Raw genomic sequence first — 26178 nt, forward strand, 5'->3', positions numbered from 1 at the left:
AAAGCTTGTTTCTATTTTACTTCCTAAGTATAAAGTAAAATTCAAAATACAACACTTAAAAATTCAACTAAAAAAAAATATATATATATACAATAATATAATTATTGTATAATATTTGTATAATCAAATGAAGTCTTTATGAATTATTTATACCAATTTTGACAAATAACGGTTATAATTGACCAAATGTGGATAATGTATAGGATATAATGTCACAAACGAAAATCTTCTTTAATTCATTAACTTAATCCACATAATAGAATAATAACATAGACAGAGTTGAACAGCTATATTTTATTTTATGTATTATATTATACTCGTTTATACACAAACGTGTACAAAAAGAATAATTTGAATTTAACACGTATAAACAAATCAGCAACACATACTTTAAATGCTATATGAAAAACAAAGAGACACAAGTAGGGCTACATAAATACGCGTAGGGCTAGGATATAAAGTCCTGAGGGACGGTAAATACACCAAATGACCTGAACATTTGAGATACCCTGGGAACGAACGCTTGTGTGGGCTGTAGGTAATTCACGTCTGCTTTTAAACTACAGATTCAACAATCGTTATTTATTATCGTTGGCCGTTGCGCTAGTGAGTATTATTGCCTGCAGCCATAAACCTTATTTTGACCAACAACTCTATAGTTCACAGACTTTTGAACAATTCAATACTCCGTAGTTACACCTACGAAGTCCATGGAGACCGGATCAATTTTCCAGAATAAAATAATGTTTTATATATTAAGCTGTTATCCGTAACTATTTTCGATAGCATAAACTTATTCGAATAATACTCCCTAAATATTAAATTATAGTTTTATGGATTCTATTGATAATAAAAAATGATAAAAATATTTAATTAAAATTAATCATTTGGGATACCATAACAGTTCATACTTATCATTATCATAACAGAATTAAATAATTTATTTTATATTAATTCACCGTACATACTTAATTAGAAGACAAGTGTCATAATATGTTGTCTTTAAATAACAGTTATGTTAAATTGTATATACGAATTAATGGATAATGTTAATATATTCAAATTTTAATGTATTTTAATCAAGATACGAACGCTGTTTCACATGAATTATTTATTTTTAAAAATGTACATTAATAATTTATATGAGAACTGATAGTCAAAGGATTGAAAATAATCATTCAAACATAAAATTAATTTATGTCATTATAGTTACCTAATGAAAAAATATCGTTGAAGCGCAACGAATTAGTGAATCATAATAATATTAATGACAAACTAATAAACGGAATAAAACTCTAATAAATAAAATATTAAAATATTAAAATTATGGCGTATTAACATTTGAATACTTTAATGTATATTCATTTTTGAGTGTTATAATAAACACTGAACAAATAAATTAATCTAATTTGTGTAATACATTATGAAAACATTACTATATAATTAGTGAGTTAACTGTGAACAACAATTAAATAACAATTATTTTTTTACACGCCAAAATCATTACAAGATACACTTAATATAAAATAAAAATACCAATGTAAAGTTATACTAGAAATTGTACAACAATTACAGTGCGTATGTTTTCTCTGCAGATTGTGTGAAAACAACTTTTAAATCAGCAGTCCGAACGTTAAATTAAGAGCAAGAGAAGTGAGAACAAAAAACTTTTGATTGTCACTCGTCTTTGAAACAGTAGTTTTGCAGAATAGTCACGAAGTGTCTTCTAGAAAATGTCACAACTTCAAACAGAGGATGATAAAGGAGTAAAAAAAAAATATGGTACTAATTAAATTCCACTATTAAAACAGTTTGATTTCTACAAACCAATCTATTCGTTAAAATTAAGTTCAACTACCGTGAACATTTTTAATATCATAATAATATGATTAAATCATTTGACTATGATATTACCTATGATAAAAATTATAACATTATCAGTTAATAAATATTTACAAAATCCGAACGCAAATTAATTTTATCTTTGATTATATATATATATACATATAATTGTGATAAATTTATTTTGATAAAATACAAAAGTAACTCATACAGTTGAATATAATATAATGAAGGTATATTCAATTATATTAACAACAATTGTTGATACTAATATAATTTGGATATTTAGAATAGAATGTTAATATATCTAGTGTAATATTATATACTTATAAAATAAAAAAAAATATTTATAAGTGATAAAATCATTTCTACATTGCACAATTTAATATTCTAGAATAGATAATTAGGTGTAATTAGATAAAATTTAAATGTTTTTAAATAACACATTTAAAATGAATACAAGTGACACTCAAAACCAATAGAGATATGAACTAATTTTATTTGAAAAAGGACTTCTTGATCAATTCTTCCAATAACACTTTCCTGTGTGTGTGAAATTTGTGCCAGTGATAAGTGAAATAAATTACACGTAAAAGATGTGAGACGATAAATTTCTGCCGACAAAATAACAGATATTTTAGCCCATGAAAACCTACTAGAGTGCAGGTGAGTTGGGAATAAGCGGGAATGGGAGTGGGAAATAGAAAGAAAATCCAGAAAAGACTAGAAATATATTATACCACCCAATATATTGCCCGTGCATTCTAAACATACAGAGAAAAATTTCGTTTTGTACGGAAAACTCTTAACACGTATTTATTACTATTATATTATATAAGTATATAATACGAACAAAGATGAAATACACACTACAATCTAAATGTAACGCAAGAATAATGACCAAGGAAATTGTTATTTCAAAACGCACTGCAATCCAAAACAAGTGCAAATTCAAGTATAATAAAACTAGACGTTGTTTTGACACAAATAGGTCATATATATTTTCTAAATTACAATGTATAACTTTTTAAGGTAAAGGCTCTTTTATATTTGAATCACAGGAATAATTTATAAGGTAATAATAATTAATAATAACTTGATATATCAAAAACTTCAAATTAAATTGAATAATTAATATAAAATAAACAAATATAAAATGTTTACATAATTTTATAATTAAAACCATTTATTTTATTTGAATATATTGTTTCCAATTAAAATGTATAGTAAAACTTGATTTTTCTTATGTAATATTTAACACAAAAACAATATTTAAGTCAAATTTAAAATAAATAAATAATATTTTTTTTTAATAACTCATAAAAATAAACAATAATAAGTTTTAAAATGATTTGATAAATACGGTTGTAAACATATGCTGTTACGACTGTAACGAGTATAAAACCACATGAAACACAGAAATTAATCTTAGATTTTATTTTTTATTTTAATTATACACAAGAAAGCATTTACATACGTTCAAAACTAACCTTTTATTTTATTGAAATTCAAACTTCAAAGGTCTAATTCAATTTAAGTTTAACACTTTACATTCATTTTATTTAAACTACAAAGTTCTAATATAATACACTAATGAAGCAGATTATATCAAAAAATTATAGTATTTATAATTTTTTGCTATAGATTCTATGATTAGATTGTGTCAAATGTCTATTTCGATAAAGTTCTTATATCAGAAACTAATTAAAAGTCACAGGACAATTAATAAAAACATTTTTATTATAACTATACTATAGGTATATTATACGAGTTATCTTTTAATTCCCTTTATTTATATTAATAAAAATGCTAACTAAAATGAAACAAATATATTTTTAAATTGCTAGTTAAAAATAAATGATTAAACGATAAAAATAAAACCGTTTCATTTAAAAAAAACATAGAGTAATATATCAATTTCCTTTTAAAGTGAAAAAAAACATTTATGTCACTAAAAGTGTCAAAAGTTTAATTGGAATTAGATTTCATAAACAACAAGGAAAGGTTGTAAAACTGGCATTAAAAACATTCTGAAGGTTAAAATATTTAACTAGAATACTGTTTTCATAATATAACAACTTAAAATGTACATTAAAAAAGTTTATGAACAAAGATGCTACTGTATCAACTAAAATGTCGTAGTTCATAAAATCGGCGACCGGCGACTATAACAAGTGCAAATACATCGAAAATTACACATCCTGAGACAAAATAAATATTTACAACAATGGAGTGCAAACTGTGGACCAAAAGGGTTCTATAGATTTAAACAACTTATCATTGTAATTCGTATACAGTATATTGTGTTTTTATATTATTTGAGGGAAGTAAACGAAAATGTTAGTTTCCTTTTGGATGAATAAAATACTTATTATATATTAATAAACTACAAACAACCATAATGTGGTTAAACACAATTCTGATGCAATGGAAATATTAGATGTAGCAAATTACGATGAACATAAATAATATTAAATACATAAATTACATTTATATTAATCATATTGATTAAAACAAATAAAAATACCGAATTTAAAATCCGTGCAATATTTTAGACTAATATACGTATAATATGTAATATGGATTTATCACTATAGACTCATACATCAAAATCTTAATAATTTTGTCATGTTATAGTAGCATGTTCTGTAAGGATAATAAAACGAATGCGTTTTTTTTAATGGTTTAAAATTAAAAATGTTATCACCAAACTATTCTGCACTGAGACAAAAAACGTAACAGGAACAGTATAATATGGTATTTGTATCCTATCCTACTTAAATTAACATTAAAAAGACTTATTTATATATTAAAAATTCATAAAAATTGTAATACCAGGTTTAATAGGTTTAAGATCTTGAAGTTCTACATTTTAGTATAATAAGTTATGGTTATCAAATCATTTACAACTATTTATAAAAATAGGACAGTAAAAAAGTAACTTATTTTTTTATTTACAAGAATTTTTAATTTGAAAAGGAATAAACTTAATAATACGCCATTTTTATTGAACTACGTAGTAATAAAACTATATTTAAATTAGGTATATAATAACACGAAATGTATTGTACAATAAAATTTAATAATAAATAAGACACTATGATAAATTTTCTTCTGTACTTAATGTTAAGCATAAAATCAATTCGTATTCGTGACAATAGAGATTGTCAATAGTACAATCTTTAAACGTCCGAAACAAATTGAAATATTAAATAAGCGTTACTAAAATATTTTCAGTATCATGATGGCCGATAGTTGATCATAACAACTTAAGTAAATTATATTTTGTTTACAATATAGGTCAACAATTTCTATGACATAATTTCATAAACCTCTTAAAATGTATCTATAAAAATTCCCGATTCAGGGATACTAACAGATATATAAAAATGATTTTTTTTTTTTTTACATGTTTACAATAAATAAACTATAGGTACACAATCACACATTATGAACAGAAAACTTACAAAACCTTGAGGAATAAAGTAAATCTCTTGACTTACCTGTAAGTTCGGAGGACAATGGTCTAAAAGTTCTAACATATGTCGGATGTTTTGCGCATCTTGTATGATAAAGTTTAATTCCATGTCGAATTCGCCGCCAACCAACTGTAACAAAATTAAATCATACTCTCGGTTAGTTTTGAATACATTTGCACAGATAGAAATAAGACAAGATAGAGGTGTGACGTTGAGGTAATTTTCCAGCCTTTTGGAAATAGCATCATCAGCGTAAAAAAAAAAAAATAATTAAATATTTACAGTGAGTGAAGTGTACTGAAAAATCGATAGAATTAATACAAGTTATGTCATTTTTTTTTTTAATATTCAGTGGTGTTATTATGTATATGTATGTATATATATATATATATATATAAAAATTACAAATGAACATAGTTTATTACGATGAACAATTGTTCAACACGAAAATTTCAAATTTAAAACAGCGTAGTTTTACCAAGCGTAGGTTCTGAAACTTTTGAGATTAAAAGTATATTAACAATTGTTATACTTTTTTTAACTTGACATAATATACTTTTACGTGAAACATTTTTAGCAGATTAACATAATTAAACTGATAAATTTAACAATGCGTAGAGTTATATAGGTATAGTAATAAAGTTTTAAAGAATATATTTTTTTTTTTTTTAAGGAACTATAATATGGATTTTACATAAATTATTTATTGGAAGTAACTAATAATTATAATGACGTACGATATAACTCAATAACCACAAACTATATTAACCACTAAAAGTCAAATAATATTATTATTACAATACATAATCATAACAATAATAATAATAATATTAATATTAATATAATTACAATTTATCTATAACAGTTTAATAATAATTTGATCTTCACAATGCATAAATTCTAATTTTGATTAATGACCAAACATATTACATATCTTATCGGAATAATAATTCTTAATTAACTTCGATAGCATGTGTCGTGTGCAACTAAATAATATATTGACTCAATATTCAAACATAAATACAACAAGGTATCATGAATTAATAAATCATGATTACATTAATTAAACATCTTTATTTCTTTTTAAATATTTCAAAAATGTGTACAGTATTTAACAAAGGTATTAATTATTAATAAATGGATATACAGCGACATCATAATAAGAGTAATTAGTATATTAAAAGCTATAATGTTCTACGTTGTTTTCTGTATTTGACACCAAAGATTTTTCAAAGGGATTGTACTTAAACAGTTATACATATATTTATTCAGATAAACGCCCATGGTAGTCAGCAAGTGGAACATAAAGTATAGGTATAACACCAACAAAAAAGTTATGAAAAAAATACAAATGTAATAAAATATAAAATTGGAATTTATAAATTATATGAATAAAACATTTTCAATATTATTATTATATAAACGGTGTTTACAATCAAAGCATTATTGACATAACGATGGAAATTCGTAATTCGAAGAGTTTGAAAGTTATCTCAACAAATACTATTTAATTAAATTCACTAGAGCAATATAGTGTGTATATCTTTATAGTTTCAAAAAGTTGGTAGTAGTTAATTTAACAGATACCGAAGAAGTATGCATGCAATAGAAATATATACGCATTACAAAAACCTATTTTCAATTCTAATAAACTTAAACATTTTACGATTCAACTGGAAATTGTATTTATTGATTTTGGACTAATTTTTATTCAACAGCGACTGATGTAACCATGACTGAATTCATTACATACATTCTAGAGTTCAAAGAATCATTAAGAAGTTTGAAACTTATCTAAACAGTCAGTGAAGATTTCTACCGTTAAAAGTTAAACGTTAAATAAAAAAAACCACGTACTCGTCTAACAAAAATTATTATTTTTTTAACTGAAAAAAATTCTTATCTAATAAACGAATACGCAATGGTTATATTTTCAATATCCTATCTGTTTTTGGATTTTGAATGATTACAGAATCATAATTATAACGCGTCGCTTCATGCCGTATTCAAATTTGTCATATTATCATCAATTGTGATTATTTATGTACGTATTTTAAATTTCAACCTGCAACTGTTCGAAAATGATTAAACTATTATTCTGTATAAAATATTCACGTTAGTTAAAAAAAAATTTATTTATCCTGATGAAATACAGTGAAGAAAAAATTATTTGCTAAAAATCCCTACATCCTACAGATCGTTAATAGGGCTAAAAAGGGTTTTTAAAAAAATCAACAACAAGCTAATATGTGGTACTGCACCAATAATTTAAAAAAAAAAATTAAAGTTATTATATTGTTTATTGTGATGAAATAATTGTATCGCATCACTAGACGATTAGGTTATAAATATGTTCAGTGAACATTGTTCATTTATGTGATCGATTAATCAATTTCATCTTTAAGATACTCAATTCAACATACGTCATTGCATCACAGTGAGAATATATAAGAATAATGGATTATCAAACTCAATATTCATTAGGCATACGCATATTGAATTAATTCGTTAAAAACTAACATATTATGGTACGCAACCATGCAATGTTTTGTTTGGATTATTTAGATAAGATACGGCATTTTAATTAAACGAAGCGAGCAAGGACTTAAAATTAATATGCAAACTGTAATGCAACTTCAACAATCTTAAGATAATATTATATGACATTTCTTTGTTGTAATAGTACGATATATATTACACAATAGTTATTTTCTTTTTCGTTACTCTCGATGACCGCCAGTTTTAAAGATTAAATATAATATTATTAATTCATTAAGTATAAAATTAAATAATATAAATAGATATATAAATATACCTATATGAAATAAATCAGTCGACATTAAATAATACATATTACTGGTAATTTTATAATTTTTTTTTTCCAAGGATATTTTAAGATTTATATATATATTTTATTTTAACCTAAAGACAACAGATAATCAGTATAAGACTTAAATATGAATGGTTAACCTATTTAACGAGTTTTAAAGGAGCAAATTGCTTAAAGGGTCAACAAATATAGCAATTTGTATACCTAGAGAAAAGCACGCTCTAGAAATAATTAAAAAAAAAAATTATTCGGATAAGTTAAACATGAATCAATTGGTATATTATCATTATTATTGTACACATAAAACTATCTAAGCGGAGACATTCTGTCAGCCTATAATATTTCTAGAGATATTTTTTATTTTATTTTTTTTCATTAGAAATATGTCAAGTTGCACTAATATTTAAAAAAATATATTACTTTATATACTTCATAATATAATAACATACGTAATAGCACAAAGTTCCAAGTCTCGACGAACATAATTATTTCTATAAAAAAAAACTTATGTAAAATCAGTTTTAAATGTTCAAGCTGGTTGATCAAGCATAAAAATTGTTGTCAACGTTAATAATAATAATAATTAAAAAAAAAACGCTTCCACATGCTGAAAACATACAGTGTGTTATAAAATATATACCACGTCTAGAATAATATGCTGTTATAAATATTTGATGAGAATTTCAAGTATCTACGGTTATTTGTGTTTGATGATGACAGACATAAAAAAATACATAAATAAATAACATACACCCTTGTAAAATCGATAAAAAAAATTGTAGTCGAAAATTATACAGACGTTTTGATTATGAGATTCTCGCCATTTAAAAGGCCTTAACCAAAAATAAATGTATAATTATGACCCAATCAAATTATTAACATATACTAAAAAAAAAGTACTAAAATTATCGATTTTTTTTTTTTTTGTTATAAGCTAATAATCTTAAATATGAATACAATATTGTATATAAACATGTATATATATATATATAAGAAAATAATATAATGGTTTTACGGACGAACCGTTTCGTTATATAACTCACGCAATTACTTTATTTTTGAAAAATAAACTATTCCGTAAGTAGCTATAGTAATATTAAGATATCGTAAGGTATACTACCTACGCAACCAACGTATATTTATATACATATATAAATATATTTATCGTTAATATTTTCATAACTAAATTACTTCTGAAATCAATTCCCTTATGCGTGTATTTATAATTACGAAGATTATTAATAAATTTGAAATGTTACATAAAATGATCATTTCAAACTATGATAGGTTTTGAATTTGTTTTTATCCGAAAAAAATAGCTTATTATATTTTAAATACTTACATACAATTATACATTAAGGAATTCGTTTAATTACATTTTTATTTTATATTATTTATAAAAAGAGGTTTTTTTTTGATTTTTTTAAAATCACATTATACATAAATAGCATAATTACAGAATAATTTATATGCATAATGTTTTAAGTTCTATATAATATTGATTGCACTTTAGTTGTAATATAAAGGATGAATTGCATGCCACCTCTTAGAGGTGTATGCAAAAAATTGTATACAATGTACCCACAAGTTTATTTATCATGCACGATACACTTATGTGCACAACATAAATTATATTTTTAACTTTTCTAGTTTTAAAAAAAAAAAATCATGAATAATAACGCCTTACAATTATTACAACTGATTAGTTTCTAAATTTAAATATGTTTATATCCGAATAAACATTTTATCAAACTGTACCTGATGTAGTGTATTGTAACAAGGAACAAGTACAATGGATATATAGGTATGTAAAAATACGTAGTTCAAATTAAAATAATAGACGTCGGGAAATGTTAGATAAAGAAAAATTTAAAAGTTCAGTGATGACAGAATTTAAAAATAAAATAAAATAAATAGAATTAAATCTGTAAAAAAGTTAGCATACATGGTGTTGTCGATAGTAAAATAAATAAAATAATACTTTTCTAAATTTCTATTATTTGGCGTTGAATATTTCAAAATAGACAATATTATTATAAGTATTTTATTATTATTATTACTGTTTTGTGATTATTTATTATTATTATTATTAAATTGTAACGTAACTGTTCAGTGTAATTTATGCCCTTAAATAATCTTAAACTATTCCGCCTTTTATATTAACTGTTTTACAAAGTACTATTACTATTATTACTATATATTTTCCATATTGAGATGTTATAACATATATTATTACTATAAACTATCATCTTTATTATTATATATTTACTTATACTATATTGTTTATTGTCAAAAAAGTTCCACCAAATTTTTTAATATTATTATTTATTTAAAATGACCTGTAAAACTGTAAAATATTTACATTCACTTGATTACCTTAAACTACAATCATTTTATTTAATATTCACAGTGTCATCTCCAATTCCGTAAAATGTTTAGTCGAATATACAAATATTTCAGTCTAGAAACCTATCAGTTTCTATTCATTCATTAAAAAAAAAAAAATTAAAAATTAAAGTTTAAGTTGAGTGCATGCAATGATAAATAAAGTTAAACTTGTGGGTATACGGCATGCAATTCGGACAATCCTTTCTAAGAGGTGGCATGCATTCGGACAGATCCCTCCAAGAGTTGGCATGCAATTTGGACATTCCAATTTATGTTTATTTTTTTGGCATGCAATTCGGATGTATCGAAGTAATTTAGCAAAAAATGTGTACGTATCAAAATCAAAATTCAGATGAATAGTTTTTGATTTAGTGTACTAAAAATATAGGTCCACAACAATTTTAGAAGTTTAGAAGATATGGGAACTATAGTGATTTGAAAATTTTAATAATCAATATTTATATTTTACAAAATTAGTCCAAGTTTAATAAATACTAAATCCAATATTATATATATTTATAAAAATATTTTAAAAATTATTATCCAAAATGTAAGCATTTTTGAATTATTATTAATATAACAATCAGATTTATTAATTAAAGACAAACATATCTATAGGTTTATTAAAGTAAAAAAAAAAAAAGTAAAAATACACAAATAATACAGGCAATCGTAAGTCAATTGTATTCCTATATATGTATAATGTACTGAATACATTCGAATATTTAATCTGTTCTATAAAAGTTAAAAGGGTCAATATTATATTATGGTTGACGTATTTTTTACAATTCTTAAATGTATAGACTTAAAGGTTATGCTTATGATTATTATTTTTAAATATTATTAAATAGTTTATTTTTAAACCTTTTTTCTTTTCGGCATTATACAGGTACTTATTACATATTATGAAATAGGTATCGTGTAGCGTACGAAACCAACCAAACACTACGTTTTATATTCAAAAATGTTGACTCAAGTTTACGTTCAATTTCAATAAGGTACTCACATCATACGTTATAAATAGGGTCTCAACTATTTCAACTAAATAATAACCGTATGCGGCCGACTGTCCTATGCAAAAACATATTTATAGTACGGCGGCGGATCGATACTTTCAATCTTCTGCAATACGTTAAAATGCACAGCTCAATATTATTTACATATTATATAATGCTCTTATATATATATATTATATAAACTTTCGGCCTGCAGCAGTTAACACGGCGAAATGTTCAAAGGACGCTAGAGGCCACGTAATATTTGACCTACACGGTGGAGGGAAGGGTGCAATATGTACACGACGATCGTATAGAAAACAACTAGTGCGAATGAATCGCACGTTGATTGGCTTTGTCATCAGATACCGTCGAGCGTGTATACGATGCGCACAATGAACGTTCATTAAGGTATTGGTAGTAATTCGTGTGAAGTGGCACGTTGGTTAATGCGAGCGCACTCTCTCTTTTATCGACTCATGTATATAGATGGACGGATATGCCACAAACCAATGTTGAGCGTGCATGGGTATAGCATGCAGAAATATTGCATTATAATGAAGAGTAAAATATGTAATATTTTGCTCAACGAGCTTGCTTATTATAAAAATATATTGGTCGTCTCGCGAGATCGAATAAAATAAAAATAAAATCACCAAGAACTGATTTATTAAACGATAATATGATTTTAACAAAATATCTCAAATGATAGAAAATGTTAAAATATTATCTCAAAGTCATTTAAAAATAATTTTGTCCAGTAATTATTTATTATCTTATTATTATTATATTTTTCAATAAAACGACCATAATTATAGTATAAACTCTGAAAACGGAGCCAAATATCTTAAATTACAACATTTTGTACCCATGTTAAACTTCGCGTAAACGCGTCCTATTGTAATAAAAGCCCTACAGAACCTACAATTAACGGTCTCGGTATAAGTACCCAAGATAAGAGCAACTTAAGTTTCAAATGAAACATTATTCATTGAACAGTTAATTATATCGTCAGTCAGTATTTAGAGTTGATATGCCTGATGAAGATGATTGGCTTTTAATGAAAAATAGAATAAAATTTACAAACCATGACGACATTTTATATTTAAATTCTTTACGAGAAAATGAAATTTTGAATAAAAAAAAATAATTCAATTAAATGTTATTTATTATAAGTAGTATATGACAAAATGACTAATATAGAGACATTTTTCAGTGGATACCAACATAGATATTTGTTTAATTTTAAGATACACTAGATTACACTAGATAGTATTCTTTCTTATAAATATAGGTACATATATATGAAGAGGTAATTGAAACTTTTTTAAACATTTTTTTTTTATACATTACACCAACAGCATCACAGTCACAAGTGGTGGCATTATAATGAAAAATATAAATAAAAATAAAGCTCTGACGCAATTTGGAAGGGTATTTTTTACAGCCCAGTGCCCTTTTATCAAGCTCTACTCAACCAAGAGTGGCAGCGAGAATGGCAGAATACTAACTGAATGTTTTTTACGACTCTCAACATTCCAATTTTAATTAGTATGGACTAGTTTTTTTACCTATTGTTTTCCGGTGGATGCCTTGATTAAGATGGGGTGAAGAGAAAATAAAAATAAAAACCAAAAATCAATGTCAGAAATATGTAATGCGAAGTGCAATGATTTTTTTCTCCCATTTATTTTCCCCAGGTATACGAGTATAGTTTTATAACGCAATACATGAATACCAACTATTAAATTTAAAAAAAAAAGGGCAAATAAGTTTATCTTATAAACAATTCATCACCAAAATTATAGATATATTTGTCAGAAAAATAATTATAAATCGTTAGATATGTATGGCTTATTTACATCATTTAGTAAATCCGATAGCTAAAGTAACAATAGTTAAATATTATTTTATTTTAACAACATTTTTTATTAGGCTTCTTGTCGCAGAACTGAACAATATAATAAATGATAAAATAATGGCATACGAATTAAACAATATATACTTCATTATGAAATATTTGATGTAATAATAATAATAATAATAATAGATTATCATATTAGATGCTTTAATAGTGCCATTAACATGTACTTTTATTTAAATAGGCAGATCACCACACTACTGTGTTTATAGACTTCTTTTTATGTTCCCTGATATAGTTTCGGATAATAGTTGGGTGATACTATGGTTGAGATGGTGAGTAAGTTTGTAAGTAAAATGTTTATATGTATAATGGAGCTTTGCCAATTCAGTAGCAGCGAGTATTTTGAAATCTGAATTAAGAGTATTATTGGAAACATTGAATGGACCTTTTGAGTTGATGCGAGGGACATTGGATTGGAATCTTCAAGCACAGTTGATAATGAAAATTTTGGCTGAGCTTCGTAGTAGTGTGACTTAAGACCAAGTAGGTCATAGCAGTAGCCTATACAGTAATAGCATAGTAGGAAGTTTTGTGTTTTTTTAATTTAAGATCGAACGAAGGACTCATTTATTGAGTGACATCGCTCTATTTTTTATGCAGGGTAACAAATAAAGGCATCGATGTTGATCCCAGAATAGCGTACGCATTGGGTAATGAGAATAATTGAATATTATATTTTATTATTATTATTATTATTATTTATTGTTTTTGTTTTTGTTTTTTACATACTTGATGATTTATTTTATCTATTACACCGCATGTCATAGAAAATACTGAAATACATCCAAATTTAACTTATAAAATGTATAAAACACATAAATATAGTAAAAATATAGAATCTTTAACGATACACAAATATGAGTATTTAATTTTCTTTAAATAGAAAAGGTAAATCAAACATTTTATAATATACGAGATACAATAAATTCAATATTATATTATACAATATATAGGCACTGAAGTCCAATTAAAAAAGCTATAAAAAATTTAAGTTTAAGATTGTGAAGAATAAAATATTGATTATGTATGTACGAGTTAACTCAAAAAAACACTAATAAAAAAAAATCTAAATGACTCAAGTATTATATCATAATTTTTCCAGGTCAACCGTACAAATCCAGAAATCGATTTAATATTGTATTCAGATACAGATGCATGAAACTACCTAAATATAGTACATAGACAAAATGTATTTTTGGAAAATTAAAACACATATGGTTTGTGTCTCCTACACCCAGAAATAACATGCTTTCATTTTCAAATGTATGCGTAGGTTGGCAACATAGAAACACAATATTTACAAATAATTTATTCATGGACGAAAAGCAATGGTATAAGATAAACCAGGTAACGATTTATTTTACACTAGTTTACACCTACGTGTTGAGTCCTACTCATTACTATTATTAGCAAGACCGTTAAATGTAATTAACCACATAATAAAACCCATTTTAATACCTATGTATGTGTTAGTTATACCCTACTGTCCTTGTTAAATATCAACATTGGGTACACAAATTTAATGTGGGTAACTACGAATTTTAAAAATAAAAAACTTAAGCGTCAATGATTAATTTATATTTTTACTGAAACCACATAGTAAAAATCACTGGTAACCTTACCATACTATCAAATATAACAAATCACATTGCAAAGAAACAAAAAAAAAAAATGAAATGATAGTCCTAAATTGCTAAATTATTGTAGGATAATAAAATGTTAATTTTTCATCAATTAGTATTACCTATACCGACTACACCAGGGATAGTAATTGGCGACCCGTAAACATGTATTATATAAATTTTTAAATTACTTTAAATAAATAAATAAATACTACATGTATGAATAAATATAAAAATAAATATTAGGTATTTGTAAATTTTTAATTGTATTGACCTTTTTTTGTTACTTTCTATGCTTTCTAGTCCACTAGATTTAAAGTTCTAAAAATTAGTGTTCTAGTAACTTTGAGTTTCCGATCGCTGGCCCTATACCATAATATACTAAACACATATTATCATATTAAAAAAAAAAAAGTTTTCTAAATACCGCGCAACTACTAGTTTCCAATAATAAATATTTGGTTTGATGTTATTAATTATATAAACAAGCATGGTATTAGTTGTTTTTATAAGCTAGCAACATATTTTATAAAAGAAATTCTACAATTTTATTGACTTTTATAAAAAGTTACACAAATACAAATGTTGTTAGCATTAAGGTATAGCGATAAACTAATTGTTTTATGTAAGTGACATTAAAATATTCTTAAATATAATAAGAAGCAATCATATTTTAAAATGTAACAGTTTTAAAATTAAAAATGTATCAGGTGACAATAAATAAATCTGTAAAAATACATTATTCCAAGAAACCGTATACACTAACGTATCGAATGACCTGGAACGATTGACGTCACATAACAAACCAGACAATATCAAATGAATAAAAAAAAAACTGCCGTCTGAATCTTAAAATAAAATAAAAATAAAACACGCAAACACTTCTCAGAAAATCTTTCTCAGGACAATGAATTTCATGTACAATATTTTATATAAATAATAAAAAAATAAATATTTGAAAAATGTTATATTTATTTAACTTTATGCATACTAAGAGTAATTTGGAAACATTGTTATTAAATAAAACCAATTTACTTTGTGACTGCAGTATCCTATTTAAAGAAATAAGGTGTTAAATCATTTAAATTTATTAATGTAATTTTACCTAAATAGGTTAATAATGAAACTGAATAACTAATTATAAATAATGACTCATAACAGATAACTGTTGTTTTATGATGTTAAATAGCTGCATAAGTAATTAATATTTTTTTTTTTTTGTAGATAAAAAATATAACAAACATTTTCTTTAAAGTAACATTAAAGATTAAAAATAATTTAACACTTTTCAAAGCAACTTGAAATTAAATTATTATTATTGTATCATGGATATTATGATGTAAAATGTATTACAGGATAATTTTATTTTTATTTACAAAGAAAACATCGAAAGTGATTAACTTAAATTAAATATCACAAATAATTTAGTTTGCAGCACGTAAACACATGTGCTTACTTGGAAATTTATAAGTTATTACTCGTGTTGGAATGTATAAATAATAATATCACACAAACGTACCCACACAGTTGTTTTTTTTATTTACTATTATATTACAATAGTATTATGGTGGTACATAAGAATTCGGCGGACATAAAACATGGAAATTTAACACACACAAAAAAAACCAAGTGATTGTGTAAAACTGTAAATGAACGATAGATGAAATTAGTTTACCTTTAAGCATAAAATGCTATACACGAGTGAGGAGAATGTATATAAAACGTCACACACACGCACCTTTATTGATAATATTTAAGTACATATACGACACAACGCGTCGCGACGGTTCATACTTGAACGGTTGACTGGGTGAATAAAATGGTAATTATGTTTATCTAGTACACAAAGATAATTTTCAGCATTAGATAAAAGCAATAACAACGTAAAAAAAACGTGATTTAAAAGTGTTAACTATAAGAAAATAATGACAAAAATTAGTTTAATAATTCATACAAGATATAATTTTGTTTCGTTAAATTGTTGAATTCCTTTAATATTATATGTTTTAACTGTCTCGTGGAAGTATTCTCTAGTAAGATATTTCTCTTGTACGAGTAAACGATAAAATATACAATGCAAAGCTATTGATTAATATTCCAATAACATATGCATGAAACAATAAATCATGAAGAAAAGAATAATTCAAGGATCAATAAAACACAATGCTTATAATTTTGTTGAGACTATTCTTTCACCTTATATATACTTACTCTAACTAAATTTAGACGATATATATTCTGAACCAAAAACTTTTGAATATTTTAGCATTTTTTCAATGGTTATTTCAAAAAATAATCGCTTAAAACCCTGTGTAGATATTAATATGTCACATATCTCAATTATTTAACTACGACTAGTTTAATTTTAAAATACGAGTATTAGGTAGAAGCTTTAATCTATAAAAGTAAAAATATATACTAAATTGGTACAGTTACATCATAATTCGTTCAATCCTTTCAAATCCAAGTTCAAACATCGAGTACCGTGTATATTTTCTATAAGCTATATTTTATTATATCTTCCGATAACGATTGATATAACAATTCTAAACAAAAATGATGAATGCAAAACTATAAAAATTAATAATTTTTCGACACACAAATTATGCCCATACACAATCAAAAAGCATAATTATGTGATTGATGATAAAATTAGACAAAAAAAAGTTTAAGGAACATACAAAACTTATTGTTTCTATTGAAATGGATCACCACGTTCCAAAGCATAATATGACACGTTTGCCATCAAAATTATGACCGATGGTGTTTTAAGAAAAATTAAATCCATTGTACCTATACCTACGAATTATATGTATATCCTAGTTCTTTAATTTTTAATACGGACTACGGAGCCATCGACCAAACTGTTTTTTATAAGACTTCAATTAGGTATCCATCACTAAAAAGCTATAAACATTAATTATTTCCCCTTCTAAACAACATATTTTTTTTTATCACATTGCAGGTTTTTTTTTATAGCCAATTGGCGTTAATTACATAAAATATGAAAGTATTAATAATTAATTTTTATGTGATAAACCACTCCTTAGACGATAAAAAAAATTAAAATATACGATAAAATGTATTCTCTTCCAAATTTTAAAAGTAACATTTTTAATACTCTTAATTATTTTTATAAAAAATGTTAATTTACGATAGGTAACTCAAATAATTTAATTAAAAACTATCAAATTAAAGTGAACATAATATGCTAAATATAAGTACTACATAGATATATATAAGTAAATCAATATTCTACATTTTCTTTATTATATTATTCACGTTAATATTATAATACGAAGGCACTTTAAATATGATTTTAATATTATAATTTATCCATATTTTACATAGAAGTTTAAAAGATCAGGGAAAACACTGGTTAACAAAAAAAATTGAATTAACAAAATTTAATCCATTCTTTAAAATGAATTTATACAGGTAAATTAAGAATATATCACGATTTGTGAAATACAGGCTAGCAAACGTTGAGTTTACAAATTTATTTTAAATACATTCAAGATGTATCAGCTTGAAACATTTTGAACTTATGAATAATTTATTCGAAATTAGCTACGCTCAACATTAAAGAACACATGATTTGATTGAATAATAACGAGACTTAACTTTAAAGTCAATATATATATTCCGGTTACAATTCAGTTACTATAATATTCAAATTTATCGGAATAATAATATTAATTTAAACAATATAACATTTAAATACCTTGAAAGTTGAAATAGCAAAATTCTCAATTATCGCACAATTAGATAGTTATTATTTTATACAGATATCTACTTACATATAGACACCTACATAAAATATATATACAATTGTCAATTTGAAATAAAAAGAAAAAAGCGTATTTATCGCAGATGACATTCCCGTAAATTCAGATAAATATTTTTGTTATTAAATATTAAACAATAATAAAAACAAATGCATTAAACATTATATTACACAGAGTTTTAGCTGGTAACACAAATTTTTAACGCATGTAACATGCGCACATTTCAGACATAGACATTTATAAATCTCGCATAAACAAAACTAATACCTACGACAATATTATATGGTTGGGATTCAGTGAGGGCGAAAAATCAGTGGGCAAAAATAACATGTGCACATTTTCTATCGTAGTATATTGAAATGTTCGCAAAAAGTTGTTTGTGATGGTAATGGCTGCACGGCGGCATAAGGGAAAATAATTGAAAATTCGACACGCACGCGTGCGAGTATGGAAAGGTCAGAATATGCGGGTAGGAGGGAAACGCCGTCGAAGTCTTTGATCAAAACGGACTAAACCGTTCTGTCCGCCAGCGCCGGAAAATTGTCAGTCGACGACAGCGGTGCGCCGTGACTGCCGCCACCGCTCCCCAAAAATAGTACCGTACAAACGGGCTTTTGATTGGAATGAGAAGGTTTGGGTGGGTTGCGGAAATACCGCGGTGGTGGGTACGGAGTTAATTCTATTATTTTCGAACGAGACCCAATAAATCGTATTATCCTCTCTCGGGCACGGTGTATGTATACATAAATACATACATATATGTACCGACCTATTCAATTCGCTTAAAACTACAAAATCATCGGCGGTCTATGCACTTGTATAGAGGGATGTATACACTTTCGGGGGTGCAGATGAGAGGCCGACTTTACTGCCCCTTTACGGCTACATTATACCTTAGCCGCCCGACCGTCCGTCATCGTGCGTACCTATGTGTACATTATACATATTATTATGAAGGTCTTTTCGTTCCGTATTCGTACACAAAGGTCGAGAAGCGAGCGCCGGTCCCGTAACTAATAATATAACGGGATAAAATCGTCCGAGAAAGGCGCTCGGTCAGCGGACGTTTACCGCACCACGCGTTTCCGACGACACCCTCCACGCGGGTGACGCGGCATTCGTTTTGCTGCCGTAATTAAGCGCAGACTTAAACGATCCAGTTTTAAGGGTCGGTTGACCGCCGTGATTCACGAACGACACATAATTTTAGCCTCGCAGCAAACCCGGGAAATAAATTAACCCGGACGGTTCGCTCGCGGAGTTTCTCTACTCCTCCGTTCCCCACCCCTTTCAAACCACCACAAATAACGCGCCGGTAACCACACCCCCGTGAAATTGTCACCCACAATCACACCTGCCCAGACATAAATATGTCTCGGATCCGTCTCGGTGGTACGTATCTGGTCGGCGACAGTCGACAGACGTGCTCGGTGATATCGCAACTGCAGAAACTTTATGAAAACCAACGATTCTACGCGTATAATATAGTATAGGTATTGGAAAAAGGAAAATGTTGACTAGGTATACTTTAAGAAAACGCTATCTATTCACGCAATGTCTTGAATTTACAAACGCAAAACATATCAAATTGAATTCAGAAGAACCAATTGTGTGTTTTTAGTAAAACATTAGAATGATTCAACCTATTATCAAACTTAAAAGTAAAAACATTTTCTGAGCTAAGGCGTCAACTTTTTTCGATTTATTAATTTCCAAGCAAAATTAAAATTAAAAATGGTCATAATCTCACTTAAAAATTTAAATAAATCTATCCGCATAAAATTTTCTAACTTTTTGTTTGGTAATTTGTCAATTCACTCTAATGTTTAAGCTAAAAAAAAAAACAAACAAACAAAAATGGTGTTCTGCTAAACTCGATTTTGATATAATTTACATTTATGAGACCAAGACAATGCATGTATAGGATCCTCTAAATATTTTAATAATTATTATTCAACTATAATTAGATAGATTGTCTTGATTTTATTTTACCCACAAATTGCAGTACCAATGGTAAGATTGAATGGTATTTTTTTCGTATCTTAACATTCAGTTTGTCGATTGCATCATCGTGTCACTAGATTGAGGACAATTACGATGGATTACCATTTAAATTCTGTCGATTAACATTTTTTAAATCTAAATCTATTGAAATAATTCTGTTTAGGAATTCAAATACCAATCACAATATATATTATAATACATTTCTAACTCGGTATTTTGGAGAATAGTAATCGCCTTGTTATTTACGGTCTTCAAATTTTCATTGTAACGCAATAAACAAACAAATAATAACATAACTACATGTGATATTATACAATAATTCGTATAGATATAATTCATGTCTAAACATCAATATATTTCTTTATATTTTCGAGAACCACCCCTAGATATATTTTTTAAACCTAATAATGATCAACTCGACCGCTCTAACCTATATCCTGCGAATCCTACGAACAACCAAGTTGCGCGGGTCAACCACCCAGACACATTAACCCATCCCGTAAGTATATATCGCAGTTAACGGGCGTGTCCGAATCGCTGCGGGAACGATACAAATATAATAACAAGTTGCCTACCACTGTGATATCACAAGGTCTACGTAGCTTTATATATATATATATATATATATATATATCATTCTTATAATACATATATATGTGTAATAAAAATAAATATATTATATCACACTCTTTAGATTCCGTATGATTCGTACAATGTCGAGTGCCATAATAAAATAATATCAATATCACTCAATGGGGGTATTTTTTATATAGTACACTTGTATTTATCTCGTATATTTGTAATTTTTAATAAAAGACAAAATATGTACGCATATTTCACACGATTAGAAACAAAACAATCTACTAAATTATCTATCTCGTATTGCCAGGTATTTGTTTCCATCAGACACCAGTTGAACCAAGTTATTTATTTTTTTTTTTTTCAAGAACCGTTAAAAGTTAAGTATATTTCATGTATAAACTAAATGAAAATGGTATGAACACTAGATGCATAAAGATGAGTAGTAGAATGGAAATAAATTAAAATTATTAACAAAATATAAATCATAATAATAAATGTTGTATAATATTTTTTTAAATATCAAAAATTTCAATATAGCTTTTAAAAATATTATAGTAATTATTTAAATTAAATCATTAATTATTCTTTCTAAACAAATACCGATTAAACTTGGTTTTTAAATCAAAGAACTTGTTTTTTAAACACGTTTGATACACGAAAGTTTAAATAAATATAAAGTACAAATAATTAATAAAATAAAATATCTGAAAATATGTTCCAGGTACATTATATAAGTTATATTTAATGCTACAACAAACATGAAAAACCATTATCCTTTGGTTATCACTTAAATATGCCATAAAAAAATACAAATATTAGATAAAAAATAGTCTATTATTGTCAATTGAAAATTGTTTATGTGCACTATACAATGAAAATATATCCAGACCACCAAATTATCTATTTTATTAAATAAAAATAGGGTAAAGAAAGAACTATACTCATATAACCTGACAAAAAGAGTTCTGTTAAAAAATTTTCAGGACAACTGCTTAAATAAGGGATAATCCCATTTTAAACGGTACACATAGACCGATAGAATAGGATTGAAAATAGTATATTTAGTAATACAATTGAGAACGAATAAAGATTTATTATTTTTTTTTTTTAATCGACGTTGACATGTTTATTCATTTTTATTGAATATGATTGAGCACGATATATTTGGTTCTACCCCTGATATATAATGAAAATTAACTTTAATGCACATACAAAAATTTAAACACTTAGAAAATAGCTAAGTATTTTTAACACACTATCGGTAAAATCTCAACAGTTTTCATTATAAATTATAGTCCATAGTAGATATATTTAAAAAAAAATTACTGATATTGCTACCTTTTTTTAAACTTAAAAAATTAAGTACTTGTATACGAAAATTTAAAAAAGAATGAGAATTTACAATATAAAACTAATGTCACATAGTTAAATTAATTATTAAATAAAAAATTCAAAATAACATAACTTAGAATAATTCAACTGAAGTAACAGGGAGAACCGTTGCCAAACTTGTTTTTTTTTCTTAAATTTAAATGCTATTAATTAAGAACTACATCTAAAGAACGATGCATGTGCCAAGTATTTTTAATCGAGAATTTTTTTAATTAAAATCAGTTACATATCTAATCGTGTGATGATTATTATTAACATTTTCTTAAAAAAAAAGAAAAACGTTGTTATATATATATATTTTTTTTTTTTTTTAATGTATCAGGTGCTCTTGACTGGGTAAATTTACGTCGGCATACTATACTACAGTAAATAACATTTTCTTAAATAAAAAATGTACACATTTTAATTAACACTAACTAACAAAATAAGTAAATGTATCTAATAAAAATATCACTAAAGATACACAATTTTTTTTTTTTTTAATTACAAATATACAAATATAAAAATACCATAGATTTTAAAAGTTTGAATTTATCTAGTCAAAGATTAAACTGATTTGTATAAATAAAACTTCGAAGTTTACAGAACTTGAAAGTTGTATTTGTTCCTTTAAAAGCAATCAGTTATTAAATATTTTTCAAACAATCAAAGTGGCAAGAAACAAAATTAAGTTCAAACAACAATGGCTTTTAGATAAGTTTTCACAGAAAATTTACGCACATTGTTCCGTTAAACTGCTTTTTAGTTTTTTTATAATAAAGTTATGTGTGTTAAGTACTTCAATCAAATTCAACAGTATAAAATAAGTACATTTTGTCATTTTATGACGATATTGTTTGAAGTTTTTTTACGGATACTTAAAATAATAATACACCTATATTACTCAAGTACAAAATAACATAAAATACTTAAGATGTTTATATGAAGAAGTACAATGGAACACCATAAAAAAAAAAAAAAACAAAATATAGTACAGAATTACAAGAAACACAAAAAAAATAACTAGAGGTATCGAAAATATTATTTGATATAAAATTGTACATCATTAAAAATAACTACCTAACTATACTAACATCATTATTATAAATCATCGACTAAATATCGTAATATTTAGAAATATTTGCTATTATTTTTCGACATCATATATTTTGAAATACTGTTCAAACAAAATGAAAAAAAAATATTATTAAAACATTATACTTGACGAAAATATTAATATCTAGAGACAAGTATGCGTGTGTGTAACTTGCAATATCATAATATTATGATTGGAATATAATAATATGTTAACATATTTTTATTAGTCTACTATATTATTATTATTTTTGCTTCAGTAATATTATACAAGGACAAACTCGATCATTTTCAAAGAGCTTTACATTCTTATTGGTGCATACAAAAGTCGTATAGGTGTTTAGTAGAAATTAAATAGAAAATACCATGTGTTCATTGCGACGAATTAGTGTGTGAATCAAATGTGTAAGATATTATTTGTCATTTGAAAATGGGGAGACGGAAATGCTTCGTACAGATTCTTGAAATAACTCTTGCATACGTTCTTGCATTCTATTACACGGTATAATAGTGATTGAATTCACAGGAAACGTGTCGGAGTATAAAAAGGGCATAATCAAAACAATACTCTCTAACACATTTGGATAGCACTACTGCAGACTATTGTCAACATGTTATTTGATTTCACGGTGTTTTTATGACCTGGAAAATCGTATTATACGCACGGCACATTTAAAGTAATACAATAAAATCACTATACCCACAAATCATGTTTATATTCTTATATTATATAGATGAACATAAAGTAATATATTTTGGGTAAGTGACTACGTAATTTTTCTGATTCGAAGGATTCAAACGTCTGAGAAGCGCAAACGAAACGATTCTCGGCTTATAATTTTTACACTATATGAATTTCAGAAACAACAACACAAAATACTCACATAATACGTATATATATATATATATATATATATGTATATATATATATATAGGTACACCTAAAAAAATAATATCGATGTGGATACAAATATTTAAAACATGTGCATAATGCATGACGACTTTTAGTGTAATACTGTCATAAAATAAACTACATATCATACATAAATAATATTTAATCAAGTATAATTGACCAAAATCATCGGTTATTTTTAACGGTACCAATGTACATTATTATCATGGAATTTCTTTGTGATGTCCAAGGAGGTGAACATAACTTTAAATGGTCCACAGCAGAACCAATACAGTCGTTTTCAATATGCTAATGACGCTAATGTACATATTATCAAAGGGTGTATGGATATGATTATTGCCTTTGTTGGTATCAACTAATCACACAATATTGTACTATATTGTATCAAATAAATGATTAATCGAAAATTATTTATTTTGTTTTAAAATACAAATGGTACTAAAAACAATAGTTTCAGCATTTTTAAATTTTTTTTTTATTAATACAAACTTAACATAAGATACGACGGGATACAGATACCGGTGGACGTTATGAGCAAATGTCAAAACCACTCATAAAATAAATTTAAACGAACACAAAATCAATATTTATTTCGATTGTTTTGTGGCTAAAAATATATTTTAATCGTGTAATACACGACTTTATTTATGAATACGTGAATATTTTATTAATAAAGTTCTTCGCTGCTGTTCACATTTTCACTTTTTAAGCAGCCGTAATTTTGATATTTTTTCTTTACACAAATTGCTTATCTTAGAATCTAAGATATGAATTTATTTATTATTAAATAAACATAGCAATCATAATTTTTTTCTAAGCAGGTACTCGCTAAGTTTAATAATTGTTGCTTGGATTATTTTATCAATTTCGATATGTATTCGATAATGTCGGTTTACGTTTGACCACATACAAAAATTGTTTTAAAATGTACAATACACAATAATTGTACCTATATGATATAATAAAATATATAGTATTATGTAAAATATTTTTTTAATTATTCTGAATAATATTTAGAGAAAATATTTTTTTTATTTTTATTTTTTTAAATATTCAACCCTTATATTGTAATAATTTAAAAATGAAAACTAGTTTTGAAAAATAAAAACTAATGGGTAACTTAAAGGGTTAACGTTTAACAGCGTAAAAGTAAACAACAGTATATGAAACCAACATTTTCTTCACTATCAATTTATTCTACACAAAGTTCTATTAGATATATGTACACGAAATTCTGGCTTATATTAATATGGTCGTTGGATGTTTTTTTGAAAGCCAATTGTACCCTCCTCAAAGAGGCAGTATGGAACTGATTGTATTTGTATGTTACGACAAAATACTTCTG

General features: G+C 25.9%; 1 protein-coding gene across 3 annotated transcripts in view; it reads right to left on the reverse strand.

Annotated features, from left to right (window-relative positions):
- Positions 1 to 26178, reverse strand: part of LOC132917474 (neurobeachin) — a 225672-nt gene that overhangs the window by 131470 nt on the left and 68024 nt on the right. For all 3 annotated transcript variants that reach the window (XM_060978226.1, XM_060978225.1, XM_060978224.1), the window contains one exon: positions 5346 to 5450. In XM_060978226.1, the coding sequence (XP_060834209.1) occupies positions 5346 to 5450 (105 nt within the window). The remainder of the gene's footprint in view (positions 1 to 5345; positions 5451 to 26178) is intronic.

Source organism: Rhopalosiphum padi, chromosome 1 (assembly GCF_020882245.1).
Source record: "Rhopalosiphum padi isolate XX-2018 chromosome 1, ASM2088224v1, whole genome shotgun sequence".
Classification (NCBI taxonomy): Eukaryota; Metazoa; Arthropoda; class Insecta; order Hemiptera; family Aphididae; genus Rhopalosiphum; species Rhopalosiphum padi.